The sequence below is a fragment of the Simochromis diagramma genome, unplaced genomic scaffold, assembly GCF_900408965.1.
Source record: "Simochromis diagramma unplaced genomic scaffold, fSimDia1.1 OVJJ01000596.1, whole genome shotgun sequence".
NCBI lineage: Eukaryota > Metazoa > Chordata > Actinopteri > Cichliformes > Cichlidae > Simochromis > Simochromis diagramma.
The window spans coordinates 19,108,664-19,126,548 of record NW_024387245.1 but is presented as its reverse complement, the minus strand read 5'-3'; the positions used below and the strand labels follow the sequence as shown (position 1 = coordinate 19,126,548).

The following is a 17,885-nucleotide window of genomic DNA, read 5'->3' as shown; positions in this document are numbered from 1 at the left end:
CCACGCCATGTATAAATCTTGGTCAATAAATGGTTAAGAAACAATTTAGTTACAGCACTTAATATTAGTAATATAAATTGAAGTATTTCCAAATCAGCAAAGAAAAAAATAAATGTAAAAAAAATGGGATAATGGTCAATCAAAGACGTTATCATCTGAAACTGATGTAATGAAATCTACTCTTACCCAAGCAGAATGCCATCCGGCTCTGTTGCAGATTTAGAGTCTGATAAACACCAGAGAGATCGTTATTCAAAAAAACAGTACAAACATTTTCAATAGGAATTTTTATTTTAAACATAACGAACAGGTAACAAAATAGAGAGGTTTAATATATTTGACGAAATGTCTTTTGGTCATAATAGCAAAAATAAATAAAATCAATACAGTAATCATGAGTCACTGTCTTCTGTGCTAGAGTCAGTGAAGCTGGTGTTGGCAGAATCTGAAGAACTGCTGCTGCTGCTGCTGCTGGTGCGATGAGATGGAGTTTGACGGCTTTTCTCTGGATGAAGGGGAGTAAAAGAGGCAACATCATTGATTAAATGCTACAGATAGTGATAGCAGGGAAAATCTATGGGTGACTTGTGCCTTAATGTCAAATGAATTCAAGTGAGCCTGTGCTTGGTACTTACTTTGAAATTTCTTAAACTTCTTACAGAGACATGACTTGACATATTGCTCCAGAGCGCGCAGAGTGGATGGCTTTAGCGTCTCAAAGTCAATCTCGATTTCATCTGGGTTGGTGTTGCACACCGAGGGCTCCCGGCTCTGAATGATGTGCACCACGTGGCCCAGTTTCATGCCAGGTAACCGGTTAATGTCCAGGCTTAGCTGGTGCTTTTCAACGTAAGTCATTGGCAAAGATTCATCCTCTGACTCCCATTCATTGCTCCCTTTCGATGAATATCTATCAAAAAGACAAAGCAGTGAAAATCTCTGTTAAAAAGTAATACCACAAAATAAAAAAAAAAGTTCATGAGCTAAACAAAACATCATACCTAGCACAGGAATTTGATGTACATCTGGAATTCAATACTCCAACATTTTGTCGACTGTTGTCTTTTTTGTCCTTTTCTTTTTTCTTCTTTGGTTTACTCACAGGGGATTCAGACAGAGCAGCAAGCTGTCCATGAACGGCTTTAAGCTGGGAAGAAAAGTGCCACAAAAATTAGAAGTCTTGTATTCCTGAGAATGATGAATCAGTAGGAAGGTTCAATACACAGTTAACACTAGGGATGGGTATCGTTTAGGTTTTATCCGATACCGGTGCCAAATCGGTACTTTTGAAATGGTGCCGGTGCTTAAACGGTGCTCAAACCGGTGCTTAAAGAATGGAGAACACAAACTTGGTCCAAAAACCTCTCATGTTCAGCTGTTTTTTGTAAAAAGATAACAATGTTAGCCTTTTCTGCAGCTGTGGGGCATATATGGTATCACTCTTGGCTGGAAGCAGTGCTTAAACAATGGAAAAAACACAAACTTTGTCCAAAACCTCTCATGTTCAGCTGTTTCCCTCTTTTTCTTTGGTCATTTTAGCCTTTTTGGCCAGGGTGAAGGGAGTATCTGCCATCAAACAAGAAGACAGCTGCATGTAGCTATGATGATGTTTGCTAGTTCACCTTACATGCATTAATGTAATAACGTGGTTAGCCTACTCAACGTAAATTGCACCTGAACAACATTAAGCTACTCACGCAGAGAAGAACGGCTGCTGCTGCCATCATCATCCGTCATCATTTCTGCTACACTGGCAGGGCTAGGAGCCAGGACTCTCCTCTTCGTGTTTTTGGGGGATGTTGCTAACTCCGGGTCCGATAACAGGCAACCCACCCGCAGTTGATGTGCTCGGTGTGAGGTCTCGCAGCAAGCTATCAAATACGGCGCATTTCTCGGCTTTTTAAAAAAAACGCTATGCATCGCCAGGTGTTTCATCGGATTCGAGGTGTTACCTCCTTTGACAGTATCACAGTATCAGCTTAAAGCACTTGTTGCAGGCTGCTGAGTTTGCATATTTTGCTGTGAAGTACAGCCAGACTTTTGACCGCTTCGCCTTGGACATTTTTAATCTGTAGCTCTGCTCTAAAAAAACGTACGTACTACTATCCTCGGAAACGTAAAATGATTGGCTAGAAGTGTATCACAGCTCAGGAAAAAAAAGCACCGAAATAAAGCACCGAAATGTGCGCTGCTTTTCGGTCTGGTTACTACCGTTTATGTCAGAACCGGTGCCATCATGGCACCGGACACCGGTACCCATCCCTAGTTAACACCCATGCTCCCTGGAAGTAGCCTTCCAGCAGACCTTGGAAAGTTGAACACACAGCAACTTTTGGCTGAGAAACCAGACCGCAGTTTTCAGAATGAGAGCGAGCCGTGAAGGTGGTATATTTGGCACAAATGACTTGAACTGTGGATCAAAAAGGCAAGTGTATTGCCAGCCCAGCTTGCCATTTTGCTCTCTAAAGCATTTAATTACTCAAAATAAAATGCAATGTAAGGGTTATAGTCGTGGTGGGGTGAAGGAGATTGCACACTGATGTGCACTAGATCACAAAGGAAAATCTAAAAGTAGAAGCAGCTCTGGAAATGGTGCTGAGCTATCCAAGGAGACTACTTCCTTGTGCACAGTGGACAAACTTAAATCAGATATGAGCTTTGTTTTGCTGTGCGTTGCACAACTTTTTCATAGCACCTAGTAATAATACATGAGGCAAACATCTGTGCAGCAACCCACCTGATCTGCACCCACCTGTTCTTGCAACTCAGCAAGTCGGGTGGCACGCTCCTCTGCAGACTCTGGTTTCTCCAAACTGCCACCTGCTTGTGAGGTCACTTCCACGTGTTCGTCTGGCATCTTTGCAAAACTTTGCTCGAAAACTCCCTGAAGCAAACAGAGTGAAATAGAAAGCAGAACAACCAAAACTTTCCCCCTCCCACCCATTTTTAATAATAATATTCTATAAATTCCAAACCCACCTGAAGTTTTCTGGCCTTAATAACAACATCATGATGTGCAGGATTGTATTTGTAGCAGTTAGAAAAAATTAACCTAACATCTGCAGCAAACGCTTGTGCATCCTGGTACTCTCCTGCATCCACCTTTTTCTGAAAATAAAAAAGGTAACCAAATAAAGCATGTGTATCAAGGCACAAAGCAAATGCATGTATAAAGGCATATAAGCAAACATACTTTAACCGTGCTGAGATCCATGGGGTACTTGATGATGTCATGATAATCGTGTAGCTGCAGAGCTTCTGCGTCTACAGGCTTGTAAAAAGGCCAGGCGTAGGCAGAATGTTTCTTAGAGAGCATTTCCTTCAGGATATGCTTGCAGTACTTCAGCTGTTCACTAAGGCCACAGGGTTCAGTGTTTTGTTGTGATGACTCCTCTTCAAAGTCGCTCTTGGCACGGCTTGAGCTCTCACGCCTCTTCCTGCTTTCTAAAAATAATTAAATTAATTGTTACAATTAGTTCATTTAAACAAACCTTTTTCTCTCTCTTATCTGCCCTATTTCCTTCATTAGCTTAGAGTTTTTAAAGATGTAAATTAATTAAAGCGAAAATGCTGCTAAAACCAATCTATAACCTTATTAAAACTTTAGACTTTTAATAAGTGGATAAGAAGCACACATAGCTGTGAAACTGAAAGTCTGGATTGCCAGGATTTTGGAGAGTAACGGTAAAACCCATCACTCTCCATGAACGCCTGCACCCTCTGATCTCATATTTGGTTATTGCTTTACATACAAGGTGTTCAGCATCTCATCAGTGACACACTCCATGTGCTAGCCTATGCAGTCTGCTGAATTCTTGCGACCGAACATCAAAGTACTAGTTTACTACTAATAAGTAGTCAGTGTTACAAGTTCTTTTAAGTGAGTTACCTGGAGTGCTACTTTTTTTGCCCTTCCCTTTGGCAGCATGAGGAACAATCTCCACTTCATTCTGAGGCATATGGGCAACTTTTTGCAAGTAAATCTTTTCCAAGGCGAGTGCCATCAGGACAATATCGTCTGTAGGCTGAAGAGGACAGAGGGAATGGTTTATTGCATTTTGTAGCTCAACTACACCAATTTTGGACATGGTGACATATTGTCCTCTTGCATGCCTTAGAGAATTGGTAATTAGTTTAATAAGGAATTTTCACAGTGAATGCCGTTCTGAGAAAATGTTGGCGATCAACGCCGAAAGCCAAATTAACTGCATCCAGGCCCAGTATACAAAACTCGACTCTTGCTCAAACATTCTCCGGCATGGCATATATTGCCCAGTGTGAAGACACGCTTAGTATCTGTAAGGGAACAATGGAAGGAATTTGCAATCACAAAGCTCCTCACCTTATTGTATATGTAGCAGTTGGTAAACATGGTGTTGAAGTCTTCCAGGCATTCACTCGCACTCCAATAATAGTTGTTCTCTAGTCGTTTCTTAATGGTTCCCATGTCCATGGGCAATGTTATTATTTTATGATAGTCCTGGTTAAGAGAAAGAGTTGATGTCAGATGAATATAGCATTACATTTTGCGCTGCCCCACACTGAGGCTCTGCCAAAGTTTGATTAATGGGGAACAATGACACTGCACAATTTCCAGTTTATTCATGTTGGATCTTAATTTAATTAATCTTTTTCTATAAAACTTGATATTAACTAAATGTTAATTACTTTATTAAGACAGAGTCAAGCGGCATCATTCAGACTACTTAATAGTGTTTGGAACTTAAGGCAAAAATGGAGGTGGCTAAATCGCGACCAACTTAAAATCACCAAGATTAGCTTTTTTGCACTGTCTGAAGTGAGTCAGATAATCGGGCTGGAATTAACATCAATATATGATTTTTTTTTTTTAACTGTTTGCATTTTTAGATTCAGCACTAAATTCGGTAAATAAATTAGTTACACTTCATACACATTCTTGCTGATGTATTAAAATTTAAGATCAAGGATATGTCGGCAGGTTTTCGAGTCATTTCTTACTGAAGTATGGCTAAAACTAGGATAAGATGCAAGACAGAGTGACACTGCATTCCATTATCTCTATACTCACTGTGGTATGTAGGTTGTGCGTGAGAATTAGGAACAAAATAAAAGGGAGGAAAAACAAAAAAATATCTTAGACATTATATTAACAGTGAGAGAATAAAAAAAACGAAAAGATCTAGTAGTTTCAGAAGAGAACAGACAGACCCAGGAACACAAAGCAAGTTAGCGTATCTGAAAACTAAAATAAATAAATACACACACACACATATATATATATATATATATATATATATATATATATATATATATATGTGTGTGTGTGTGTGTGTGTGTATGTATGTGTATGTATGTGTGTGTGTATATGTGTAAAACTGCTGGCAGCTACCAGTAAATTTATATTTAACAACAATGGCTAAATAGATCATATAATACAACATAATGCCCACTTAACATCACTTTTGCATAAAGAATGGGGACATTGTGGAATTAAAAAATATTTTCATTATGAGCAAAACTATGACTTACTTGTGCAACTAACTGAAGAAAAGCCCTGCAATCCTGAGGCTGAAGTCATTTTTGTACCATGATTTGTGAAAAACCCATAAAAATGACTTGATGCACTGTAACCCTGTCAGCTGAACATGTGCAAACTACTCACTGGCAGTCCAAGAGCAACTGCATCGACAGGCTGGTAAAAAGGCCAGGCGAACTGGTGCCGCCACAGGGATTTGATCACTATGTTCTGCATATACTGCAGCTGGTTGGTCTTCCGGCCTTGCTTGCTGGGATTGGTCACCTCGGGAGGTGGGGGATTAACAAGCTGAGGGGGGTCCTGGTTGGTGTCTGTGGACATGACGGCTGCACAAATTCTTCTGGGTTCTGTTATCTTCTGTAAGTCATGTAGTGTTCACCTGACAGCTTGTCACACACTCTGAAAACTATGCATGAAGCAGGCTGGGGAGTCGTCAAACCACACAATGTGGCCTGCTGACATAAAAGAATAGACTGTTATGATCATGTGGTTCTCCAAATATTAAATATAACACTATAAAAAGAGGAAGCGACTGATTACTTTACACCATTGATATAGTTTCAAAAACAGACTATATCTCATACCTTTTGAAGCTTATCACATTCATTTTACTGTATTATTATGTAAAACAATCTGCACGTGACTGTATAAAGGCTCTTTCCTTGCATGCTGAAAGGAGGCAATTGAGGTATTTCAGGCATCCAGTTAGAATGCCTCCTGGGCATACCTAACAGGGAGGAGACCCTGGGGTAGAACCAGAACCTGCTGGAGAGATTATACATCTCATCCGACCTGGGAATGCCTTGGGACCCCCATGGGGAACTGGAAAGAGTGGCTGGGGAGAAGGATGTCTGAATACTGCAACCCGGCTTCAGATGAGCAGAAGACACGGAGGGTGTGTAAAGGTTTAGTGGGCAAGCGAACTGAGAAATGTTTTCTTGGCAAATACACTGACAAAATTTAAGAGGCTGTTTCACTGATGGTGTTGGAATCAGCTATGTTTATTTAGCTGTCTAGGAATCTGCCTGCAATTATTCCAATTTTAATATTTAGAGAAGGTGGAGAGATGGAGGTATGCATTGGATGGAAGAGGAATCAAGAGGTGAGAGGTGAAGAAGAAAGTGAAGACAGGGCGAAGTGAGTGGAGATGAGTGTCACGGGTGATTTGTGACAGGAGGACAGCAGCAAAAGTGAAAGCGAAGGTTTAGAGGATGGGAGCGAGATGGGCTATGAAGTATGGTTTGGAGCACTAACAAAAAGGTGGGAGGGCGAGCTGGAGCTGTTAAAGGTGAAGATCTAAGATTTTTATTAGGCCTGACTAGAATGGGCAAGATTAAAAATGAGTACATGAAAGGGTCAGCTTAGATTGAGGTTGCTACAAAGGATGATAAAGATGGAGCTGCTAGGTATGAAGAAAAGAGAAAGACAAGAGAAGAGATTCTTAGATGTAGTGAAGGAGAACATGGAGAGTGTTAGTGTGACAGAGGAGGGTGCTACAGATAGGGTGAAATGAAGGGAGATGACCCATTGTGGCGACCCTTAAAGGGAGCAGCAGAAAGGAGCAGGTGATTTAGATTTTTTCTTATTTCAGTTTTATTTGCAGTTCTAATGCATTTCAATTAATTTCGAGGGAGGCTTTGTTCATTTCAGTTTAGTTTTTAAATAGCTTACAAAACTTTATTCTTCAAATATTATTATATTTTGTTGGTCTAAGTTAACACATTATATTTCAAGACAAACACATTATTGTGAACGCATCCTTTTCTCAATAAATAAAACCAAACTGGGGAAGACTAAATGCATTTCATGTATTTAACTTTAAGTTTTAGTGAGGTGATATTACTGTTTATCTATTTTAACATTTAAATCTATTTTCCTTTATTCCAGATCAAATGTTTCTTCAAATCTAATTTTATTTCATTTGCTCATTTTACTAAACATCGCCACTGGAGAAGGCAGTGAGAGTCTGCATGATCTCAGACGCGGTATAAATCTCAACCTAGCACATGTAATATCATACCATTAAATACAAGTCAACTAATATAATGCTAACTTAACGGAGTAAGAAGGAAGAATCGGATTGTCAAGTTTTAAATGAGCACGACAGAGTTAAATAATCAGGAGGCCAGCTCTTGGGAACACTAACCAGTCACGTTCAGCACGTTAGCTTCATTTGGCTAGCAGGTTAAGGTAAACCTATATGGGCGCATTGAGAGACAGATTTAAGTCGTCACTGCAAATGGGCAATAAAAAAAACACCACAGTATCTTGTGCAGTGCCTACTGGGGTTTGTGTATTACAGTTGGGCCTCGCTCTGCCGCGGTTAACTTACCACTTACAAAGTTTTCATAGGGACGCCAGTCGCTGTTACCTGAACGCTCGCAATTACCTTCAGATAACGGCAACACATACATGTACCACATAACTTGTTTCGCAGGGGATGACGGGAGAGTCACGAGTGTTTACCAACTCGTTTTTTCTTCTTATGAAGGTACTTTAAAATGCTAGTTTCTATTTAAGACCGTTCGCGCCGCACCGAAGGCCAAACAGAGGAAAAAAAAGTCGCGATACGGTAACTCCTGGCTGCACTTAGACCAGCTGAAAACGTCCACACAAACCTGCTGCGAGCATGGCTTCAAGTAACAAGCTCCCCTTCGTCGAAAGCTTCGGTGACCAATTTTTTAGCCAAAGTTAACAGCGTATACCGCCGCCTGCTGTGTCGGAGGGTGTCGAGAATAAAACCAAAATGACCGAAAGTGTAACGGTCCCGAGAGAGGAGAGCGTTGATTTTTCTTCTTCTTCCGGCTGCTCCCTTTAGGTGTCGCCACAGTGGATCATCAGCCTCCACCTCACCCTGCGTCTAGCTTCCTCCTCTGCCACACCAACCCCGCATGTCCTCCTTCACTACATCCATGAACCTCTTCTGAGGTCTTCCTCTTTTTCTCCAGCTTGGCAACTCCATCTCCAACATCCTTTGTCCAGTATATCCACTACCCCTTCTCTACACACTGTTCAACTGTCTTCAAGCTGATCAACCTTGCTCTCAGGTACTCATTTCTAATCTTGTTCATTCTGGTAATTCAGAATGAAAATCTCAGCATCTTCACATCTGCCATATCCAGCTCAACCTCCTGTCTTCCTATGAGCGCCACCATCTCCAAACCATACATCATAGCAGGTCTCTTTATGATCTTCTAAACCTTCCCTTTGACTTGTGCTGCTATCCTTCTCATGTTCATCTCCACCATTGCCTGCACACTCCTCTTCACCTCTCTTGTGCACTGATTTAAACTCCCATTTAAACTCATCCACCTTCACTACCTTTATTCTTTGGATTTTCAATGTTACATGTGTTTCCTTCTCATTCACACATATTTAATATGTCTTGCTTCAAACGGACTTAAATGCTCATACCTACACCTTTCCTCTTTTCCACCTGCTCCCTACTCTCTGTACATCATAGTCCACTGACCTTATCAGTCAACCTGTCCATTACCACTGCAAATAAGAAGTGGTTTGGAGCCAATCCCTGATATAATCCCACCCCTCCTTCAAACCCATCTGTCACTCCTATTGCACACCACACCACTGTCTTGTTGTCCTCCTAGATGTTCTGCACCACCTTAAGATATTTCTTTGCCGCATTTCATCTCTTGTACCCAATCATATGCCCCATATATTCTCTAGAAACAATGGAACTCATCCTGACCTTCTCTAAACGTCTTTATCAACAGTTGTTATTAAAATGTTTTATAAAAATGGAAGATATAATAATGAATGACATGCAAAACTCTCTGTTTAATGGATTGTGGCAGTATGCGCGTAAACACGTTGGTTTGCGTCCCGCCGTGAAAACCAAAGAAGAAGAAGAGCGTAACACGCATGCGCAAAGCCACAGCACACCACATTCCCCGCTTCTCTTTCCCTACAGGCAATCATCCAAGAGCAAGTCACTTGCTGTATACGTTCTCCATGATCGTCTGAATACACATACATGGTGGGTTTTTTTTTATCCTTTACAGTGTTTACCAGGAGTAACAATCGGACCGTGAAGCTCCATTAATCTGTGAGTACCGTCTTTATGACTGAATCCTCATTGTGTGAATGGAGGGCCCCTCCATGGTACCTCAGCCAGTTTGTCAACAGCACCAGTGCATTTCGAGCAGCGGCGGCTGCATCATCAAATAACCTTTAGCGTCTATATAAAACCTCCAGTTTTAAAGTGGCGTTATCGTTGACGGTTAAACATCTGAATAGTGATATAACAGCGTGGCTAGCTGTCGTTCAAATACGATCTTAGTCAAGAGTTGAATTTTCCAACCAAGGGAGTCCGTATCGCCCTTTGTTTGATATTCTCCTTTCTCGCACGTTTGTTCTATTTAAACGCGAATTCATGTTAATATATTGCAAACAGATGCCATCTAGTCTTAGCTGAATGCATTTGCGTTTCTGTTTGGTGGTTTTAAGTAGCCACAACGAAGTAATGCAATGCTAGCTAGCTAAAGCTAGCTTAAATGGCTAAACTTGGAGCTAAATGAGAAAGCAGCAAGACGAACAAGAGAAAATAGCTGTAGCCTGTACCAACTGGGGTACATGCGGCGTTTAGCAAAAACTGCAGCTCACATGAGGGGCATAAAACTAAAAGGAAACTTCGTGAGCTAAACGGCAAGGTGGTTTCGTATATACTTTGTGCATTTTTGTCATTATGCAATATATACCATTGTTATCATGTGAGATGGAGAAAGAGGTTTGCCCTTTCATTGCATTTTAATACCACTATCAGACTAAATATCGACTATATTCAGTCTAAAATTCGTTTTAACTTGACTGTCAGTGAATGTTGCAGTCAGTGCAGGGAGTTATGACCATTTAAAAAAAAAATTAAAAAAAAAAAAAAAAAAAAAATATATACATATATATATATATATATATATATATATATATATATATATATATGTGTGTGTATATATGTCTACATTGACTAACTTTAATATCAGGATTTTAGAGACTAGAAAAAAATTGCATAGTCATCATATAAATAAATAAATAAACACAAACTAGAAAATTTCTGAAGAAATTTCGAGTGTGCCAGTGTATCTGCTGCTTGAAAACCTATCAGAAACTAAGAATAGTTTTTTCAAACATGTAAGATTTATTGGGTGCATAAAATAGTTGGTTTGAAAAAAGTTCAATGAAAAAACAGCTAGAAACATATGTTGAATGGTCATTTTAATAGCAAAGGAATTTTATAGTATGTCTTATTTTATTTTAGGCATAAACATTCACAGGCATTTACACAGTAGTAGTATAAATATAAATACAATCATGTTGTTATCACTTCAAAAAGCGGCTTTAGTATTTTTGAGTTTTTGTTTTGAAAGGCAAGTTTAATTTGTCTAAACTTATTTTAAACCAGTTGTTTGTCAGTCACCAAGTGTCTGAGCGTGAAAGAGACAGTTTGAAAAATGTAATCATACTATCCAGGCTGTCAGTGATATTGTTTATGCAAACCTCTTGAAAAGTTACTGAGGCTCGCTGTTATATCTGTTCATTGGTATTTATAACTGGTATACTGATCAGCACCAGAAGCATAAAGAATATTTTATGGTATTTATTTTTTCCTCTGCTTTAGGATAGTACACAGTAGATGCTAATTTCTTCACCATGGCAACTGAAGATAAGAAACCAGAGACTGACACAAAACCTCCAGTAGCGCCGTCAGCATCTGCCAGCCAAAGCAAGGTTTGAATTTTTGGGACTATCGCTATTCTGTTCCAGCTGTAGCCTTTTAGGGCCAGGAAATAGCCATAGTTAGGATTTGTAAGAGAATGTATTTTGTTTAATATAGACTTAGATGAATGTTAGTATATTTGTCACATCTCAGCCAAGAGTTGTTAAATGTTGTATTTCCTTTTCACTCACAGTCGGCACCTGCAAAGCCAAACTACAGCCTGAAGTTCACATTAGCGGGCCACACCAAAGCTGTGTCCTCTGTCAAATTCAGTCCAAGTGGAGAATGGCTCGCCAGCTCATGTGAGTAAAAATCACTGCTGGAACTACTTTTTTTTTTTTTTTCACGACTTAATAATTATCAATAAATCATTGCAGCTTCTTGTTGAGTTTTAAGATTGATGATGTGTTGTTTTTTTAACCTATGCTGAGTGCGTGTTCATTCTGTCTTTACAGCTGCTGATAAACTGATCAAAATCTGGGGCGCGTATGACGGCAAGTTTGAGAAAACCATATCTGGACACAAACTTGTGAGTTTGACTAATTCTTAGCTATACTCCTGCTGTGTTAATGGTTTTGTTTTTTATTGGCTGGACTAATGTAGAGCAACTGTAGCATCCTTGATGTTTAGTCAATTGGGATCAGATGTTTGGAGTCGTTACTAAGAGCCAAGCCACGGTTCCATTAGTTCTTACATTGGCCCCATGCTAGCTGTTCTCAGAGCTTCAAGTCCTGATCAGTTCCCATGAATCTGCAGGGTATATCTGATGTGGCCTGGTCCTCTGACTCCAACCTCCTGGTATCTGCATCAGACGACAAAACCCTGAAGATTTGGGACGTCAGCTCGGTAAGATGGGAGATTATTTAAATGATTCTGCTGAAATGTGTGATATAATACTAAACTCTGTTTGCTGCGCATACATTTTAGCAAGCTGCACAGGTATATTACCATCATAGAATATTTGACCAACAGTTTTGGTTATTTTTATTTTAGCTATCCAGCAGTAGGTAGTCTAGTGATGTTATCTGGCATGGGATCTTCTTTCTAGAAGAATCATAAAGATAAGTAAGAAAAAGCATGATTAGCTGTGGCACAATTATGAGTATGATCTTGGATGAGTGAGTGGCAGGTATCAGCGTGGCAACTGAAGTGTAGAGGCACTAACTACAACTATTAGGTTAGCTCATGTAGGTAATTGATTGTCACTTTTTTACATAAATGAAATGTGCACAGCACAAAAGAGTTGGAACATCTAAAAAACATTATTAAGGAAAAATATACAGTCCTATGCAAAACTCTTGAGCCATCCCATATTTGGAGTGAGATGTTCATGTAATTTTTAAAAAGGTCTTGTGTTTTTAGGCTTTCTGAAGGTCATTCAAAATTTTCTTTGAATGACCTTCATAGGATGCTTTTTCACTCATTTTCAGTCCAGGCCTAGTTCCTGACCATTTTAGGAAGAATGGTTTTTGTTTTTTTAAAGCCACGTAACTCAAAGGATGAACTTTTTTTTCTTATATTTAACAGACAACTTTGGAAAAGAAACAATTTTAAATTTTATCTCTATTTATTTATTTTTTACTAAGAGCCTGCCACGAAAGCTGCTAATATGTGCCCATTTCTTTTGTTGAATCTGAGAAATGCCAAATATAAGTTTGATGGGATGAAATAATATTTTTGTACCAACCAGGTGATTTCCCCTAGAACTATTAGCTGAAGACTTGGCATATCTCAGCATGGTGTACAGCGTGTCCTTTACAAAAAAGGAAACAGGACAAGTAAAGGGCAAAAGAAGTGGCAGGCCTTAAAATTATCTATGACAGATTAAATATGAAAATATCTGAAACAGAGTCCTGAAACAGACTCTGAGAAATGCACCTGGCCCTTCAGTTGATCTACTGTTTGCTGAAGCCTCATCATAAAATGCCCTCCCCAGAGCTCGGACATTATTGAAGCAGTGCAGGATCATTTTGACAGAACAGAACAAAGGGCAGCCAACATCCAAAGAGAAGCATAGAATGTCCTCCAGGAAGCCTGCAGAAATAGTCTTGAAGACTACTTAAAGAAATTACAAGAATGCTTTCCTAAGAGAGTGCAGGATGTGCTGAATTGGCTTTCATGCTCATCAGAATTGTTTTTACTTTGTATTGTATTTCCATTTATGATTGCACAGTTTACTGCTCCCCATTTCCCATTTTCTTAGCACAGTATAAAGAAACAAGGGCTGGCTCAAGACTTTTGTATAATACTGTAAGCTGAATATTATAAACACATTGTACTTTAAAATACTCAGCTGATCTTTGTCCAGTCCTGTGCAGTAGGCTGAGTCATCCACTGCTCTCTCCCCACATCGCCAGCTTGGTCTTAAGCCTGGATCTGTGAGAGCTGCACCCCAGGCTGACAGCCTGTTCTGACTATGACACAGATATTATGCAGTATTGCTGGTACTGCTAAAAATACTGATTTCATTTTCACAATGTTGAGAATATTTGTTGACTGCTTGAATGCATGAGTTCAACTAAATCTATGGGGAGGCTTGTTATTCAGGCCCTTATACTGCAAAAGATCATCTCATGATCATTTGGCTGGACTTACTATTCCTGTCTGAGAGAACAGTGCAATCTGTGATTGGTTAACTTGTGGGCAATCTCCCCTTTATTTACTCTACCTGCACATTCTCATTCTGTTACTGGGAGAAGATATCACATGCTCTTTTCAGAGAAGTTCAGAGACATTATGACATGCTTACTTAGTTAGATTTGCTTCTGAATTTCTTTGTAAATTTAGCTGAAGTCATGTGCTGCTTTTGTCAGATGATGTTGGGTTTATCAAATTCGGATCTTAGCAGAGCGGCAGATTAGAAATGGCTTGGAAGTTGCTGATTAAAATGTATTAATGGGTTATTTTATATGGGCTTATTTTCTGATAATAGAGTCAGAAAAATATGTAAATGAGAAGGCTTTGTTTGGGAGTACGACTTGTAATAGAATCTCAGTGTGTTGGAAATGCGGTGTACTGCTGTTAAAAAGGGGAGATAGTGATTTGGTAAGGCTCTGTCTACATCGCTGCTGTGTCTCTTATCATTACACTTTTATGAAGTATGAAAATGAAATCCATGTAGACTCTTAGGTTCATATCAGTGGTTTCTGCTGATGTTAAAATTGTATTACATTTAAAGCTGCACTTGTAGTGTGGTTTAGTTGAAGATGGTCCTGGGTTTTTCAGTGTGGGTGAGAAATGTGACATTTCGACCAATTTTCTCTCTAATCCAGGGGAAGTGCTTAAAAACTCTGAAAGGTCACAGCAACTACGTCTTCTGCTGCAACTTCAACCCCCAGTCCAATCTTATTGTGTCAGGATCGGTGAGTACCAAGCTCTTGGCAAGAAACAAGTCCTACCTAAATGGAAAGCAGATGTTAGACCTTTGCGAAAGCTCTCACTTTGAGCATTAGAAGCAGTTTCTGAGTGGTTTTCCAAAAAATGATTATTTTTTTCACTTCCGTTTCTAGTTCGATGAGAGTGTAAGGATATGGGACGTGAAGACTGGGAAATGTCTGAAAACGCTGCCAGCTCATTCTGATCCAGTCTCTGCTGTAAGTTTATTTTTATAATTAATTAGACAAATGCTCTGGCTTTAATATTAACACTGTATTAAAGGCATGATGGTCTGCCTCGGCTTGCAGGTTCACTTCAACAGAGACGGCTCTCTGATCGTGTCCAGTAGCTACGATGGCCTTTGGTGAGTACTTGGATCCTCCTGAGACTCTCTGGCCACAGTTCAGGGAACATGGGTGCTTTTTAAAAGAACAAGCTTGCCTTTGATAAGAACTGGAAATGCTCCATGTCTGGCATATTTGCTCTGTGCTCGAGCTAAAAAGAATCCCTTATCATCACATTGTAGCTGATGTGGATGACTTTCTAGTCATCCGGTGTGAGATTTTTTTATTTATTTATTTTTTACACGGAAATGTCTCTCAGTCAATTGTGTTATCTTTCATTCACAGTCGAATCTGGGACACAGCATCAGGGCAGTGTTTAAAGACACTGATAGGTAAGATCAGTCACACACGTGTTCCAATTTTTCTCGTTTGATGTGATTTGTTGCAGAATGTGCTAATTAAACGATTGATTAGTGACAGCAAATCTAATTAGTTTTGTATTGAGGCATGAAAAATGCAATCAGGTTGAAGCTTTGAGTTTTTTCAGTTTTGTTTTGTTTTTTTAAACGTGTCTTTGTGATCAATGCGTTCTTGTTTTTTGTGTTTCTTAGATGACGACAACCCTCCTGTGTCGTTTGTAAAGTTTTCCCCCAATGGGAAATACATCCTGGCTGCTACACTGGATAAGTGAGTATAGACGTTGCTCAGTTTTGTGGCTTTCCTTCACACTATCGCATGACGCTTGCTAATCGGGGGGGTGCTCGATTGTTGGGACCTCTCACTGTAAAGCGCCTTGAGGTGAATGATGTTGTGATTTGGTGCTATATAACTAAATCTGAATTGACTTCTTAAGGAGCTGGACCGTTTTTCACAAGCACTACTTGGATTTCACCAGCAGGAGGCAGCACAACATCACAGTGAGCTGCTGTCTGTTTATTTGACTGTCGATTTTAAACTTCCTTTTGTATTTCTTTTAGCACGCTGAAGCTGTGGGACTACAGCAAAGGAAAGGTAATTGCCTTTGAAAGCTGTTGAAAGCCTTGATTATCATTCCGTTCTTTTATTCTAACTGCTTTTATTTGTCAGTGTTTATGTATTAAGAGTTCAGAAATTTTAAATCATAGATGCACATTCCCAGTAGTGTCCTAGCCTCAGTAATGATGGCATTTTATTTTGCTTTAAGATGTGAAATGTTTGTTTAGTAATGAATAAAACTGCAGATTTTACAGTTTTGTCATTTTTGATTGTATAACACATACAAATAACTTCTGTTTTTCTAACATTTCAGTGCTTGAAGACATACACGGGCCATAAAAATGAGAAGTACTGCATATTTGCAAATTTCTCTGTCACTGGCGGGAAGGTAAGATCATTTCTTTGAGAAAATGAATGTTTATATTTTGTTTTTATTGGTGCTTTGAGTTTCAGTGTTACTTTAAAATTACAAAATGGTCCTTTTGAAATCACTTATGTGTGCAAACATAACTCTGAGCCTAAGTGCCGCTGCTCTTTTGCAGTGGATCGTGTCGGGCTCAGAAGACAACATGGTTTATATCTGGAACCTGCAGACGAAGGAGATTGTGCAGAAACTCCAGGGCCACACAGGTACTGCAGATGCACTGTGACTGAAAACGCAGATAGAATAGCATTTTTGTATGGCGACTAAAAGTCAGAGTTAGTTGTCTTTTAGAATCACTTTGCATTTATTTAATTAAATATTTGAAGGCGCAGCTCATTTTTACGACAGAAATTTGCAGCTGTGTTTTAAATATTGTGTTCTGGTGCAATCTGTTCTTTTAATTTGTCATTCTTTAAATTTTCTTCCTGTACTTTTTTCAGATGTTGTCATTTCGACTGCCTGCCACCCCACAGAGAACATCATCGCATCTGCGGCTTTAGAAAACGACAAAACCATCAAGCTATGGAAAAGCGACTGCTAAGCCATTTTGGATCTTTTGGGCCACTTGTGTTCCTTTTGTTTTTTTATATATATATATATAATTTTCCTACATTTTATTGTAAGACAGGAGGACTTTTGTTTTCTAACAGAGAGCTCCTGCTGGATTGGAAGAATGAAATTAAACTCCATGAAATGTCATGACATTCAGCCAGGAGAACCAAACCAGACACATCATCCACACACAGTTCTGCAGCGGACGTTATCCCCTCATCAAAGCATGTGCCAGATTTCGATGTCTCATTATGGAAATTTGTGATTGTTTTTTTTTTTTTTCTCTCCCTCGTTTTACTTTGCAGCAATATTCTGGTGCTTCAGTATTTTATTTTTTTTAAACACTGCATTAACCTCGATGTCACTGCCTCATAACAGTCTTCACAAGCACGATTCTAGTCTTGTACAATGAATATAATGGTTATTTGGTCCTTCGTGGTATTTTATTTTCTGCCTTTGTGTAACTCAGTAGTACCATTTACAATCAGTGACTTTAAAGTAAAGAGGTGACGGTATACCTGAGGACAACTACTTAATACTCAAGGACTTCGGATCTTAAGTGAGTGCTTTATGCCCTAACAAGATATTTTAAAAAACATTTTTTTAGGGCAACAAACCAGAATTTGACACAAGTGCAAACATTGAGAATGTTTAAAATTCTTCAAGATTTGCTACAAAAATCAAAATGACCCTGAATGACCTTTAAAAAGAAGTACTTACTAACACTTGACAGTTCACAACAGTGACCAAATGCAGTTATTGTGTTCCAGTATTTGTACATACAACAACGCCACGTGTTGCAGTTTGATTACTTTAGCTGTCTTTGTGTTTTTGTTCTCTGCTTGACTAGCTGATAGTTCTGCACATGAAGCCAGCAGGCTGCTTTTCCTGTAGTTAACCTGGATTCTATGTAAAATATGTTCGCATCTGACAGCTGTAATTCACATCTGAATAAAAACAGTTTTTGTATGTTTCACCCCTAGTCGTTGACAGTTTTATTTCTGTACACCTTCTAACACAAATCAA

General features: G+C 39.2%; 2 protein-coding genes across 8 annotated transcripts; one reads left to right on the top strand and one right to left on the bottom strand.

The window, feature by feature from the left end:
• Positions 1-272: 272 nt before the first annotated feature.
• LOC120714427 (bromodomain-containing protein 3-like) lies at positions 273-8,269 on the bottom strand. 7 transcript variants are annotated; one of them, XM_040000631.1, is made up of 10 exons: positions 7,851-8,269; positions 5,645-5,973; positions 4,343-4,480; positions 3,890-4,025; positions 3,194-3,444; positions 2,980-3,108; positions 2,738-2,884; positions 1,002-1,147; positions 636-910; positions 273-505 (listed from the first exon to the last, which is right to left on the bottom strand). In XM_040000631.1, the coding sequence occupies exons 2-10, from the start codon at positions 5,837-5,839 to the stop codon at positions 393-395; spliced, it is 1,530 nt and encodes a 509-aa protein (XP_039856565.1). In that variant the 5' UTR covers positions 5,840-5,973; positions 7,851-8,269; the 3' UTR covers positions 273-392. The 7 variants fall into 7 exon arrangements, with proteins under 7 accessions (XP_039856565.1, XP_039856567.1, XP_039856566.1 ...); XM_040000633.1 differs by having other exon boundaries at positions 5,645-5,970; XM_040000632.1 differs by having other exon boundaries at positions 8,137-8,267.
• Positions 8,270-9,408: 1,139 nt separating this feature from the next.
• On the top strand, positions 9,409-17,835 carry wdr5 (WD repeat domain 5). Its single transcript, XM_040000604.1, has 14 exons — positions 9,409-9,584; positions 11,151-11,260; positions 11,443-11,551; positions 11,705-11,778; positions 12,006-12,095; positions 14,522-14,611; positions 14,759-14,842; positions 14,933-14,988; positions 15,254-15,300; positions 15,520-15,595; positions 15,886-15,919; positions 16,197-16,271; positions 16,426-16,513; positions 16,748-17,835. The coding sequence occupies exons 2-14, from the start codon at positions 11,183-11,185 to the stop codon at positions 16,846-16,848; spliced, it is 1,002 nt and encodes a 333-aa protein (XP_039856538.1). The 5' UTR covers positions 9,409-9,584; positions 11,151-11,182; the 3' UTR covers positions 16,849-17,835.
• The last annotated feature ends 50 nt before the right edge of the window (positions 17,836-17,885 follow it).

Excerpts from the sequence above, each read along its gene's own strand:
- LOC120714427 (XM_040000630.1), bottom strand. The coding sequence starts at position 5,839 with ATGTCCACAGACACCAACCAGGACCCCCCTCAGCTTGTTAATCCCCCA. Across the intron at positions 4,481-5,644 it reads CAGTTGCTCTTGGACTGCCA|GACTATCATAAAATAATAAC; the intron begins GTGAGTAGTTTG and ends TCTCTTAACCAG. Across the intron at positions 2,885-2,979 it reads TTAAGGCCAGAAAACTTCAG|GGAGTTTTCGAGCAAAGTTT; the intron begins GTGGGTTTGGAA and ends TGTTTGCTTCAG.
- wdr5 (XM_040000604.1), top strand. The coding sequence starts at position 11,183 with ATGGCAACTGAAGATAAGAAACCAGAGACTGACACAAAACCTCCAGTA. Across the intron at positions 11,552-11,704 it reads AGAATGGCTCGCCAGCTCAT|CTGCTGATAAACTGATCAAA; the intron begins GTGAGTAAAAAT and ends CTGTCTTTACAG. Across the intron at positions 15,301-15,519 it reads GTGTTTAAAGACACTGATAG|ATGACGACAACCCTCCTGTG; the intron begins GTAAGATCAGTC and ends TGTGTTTCTTAG.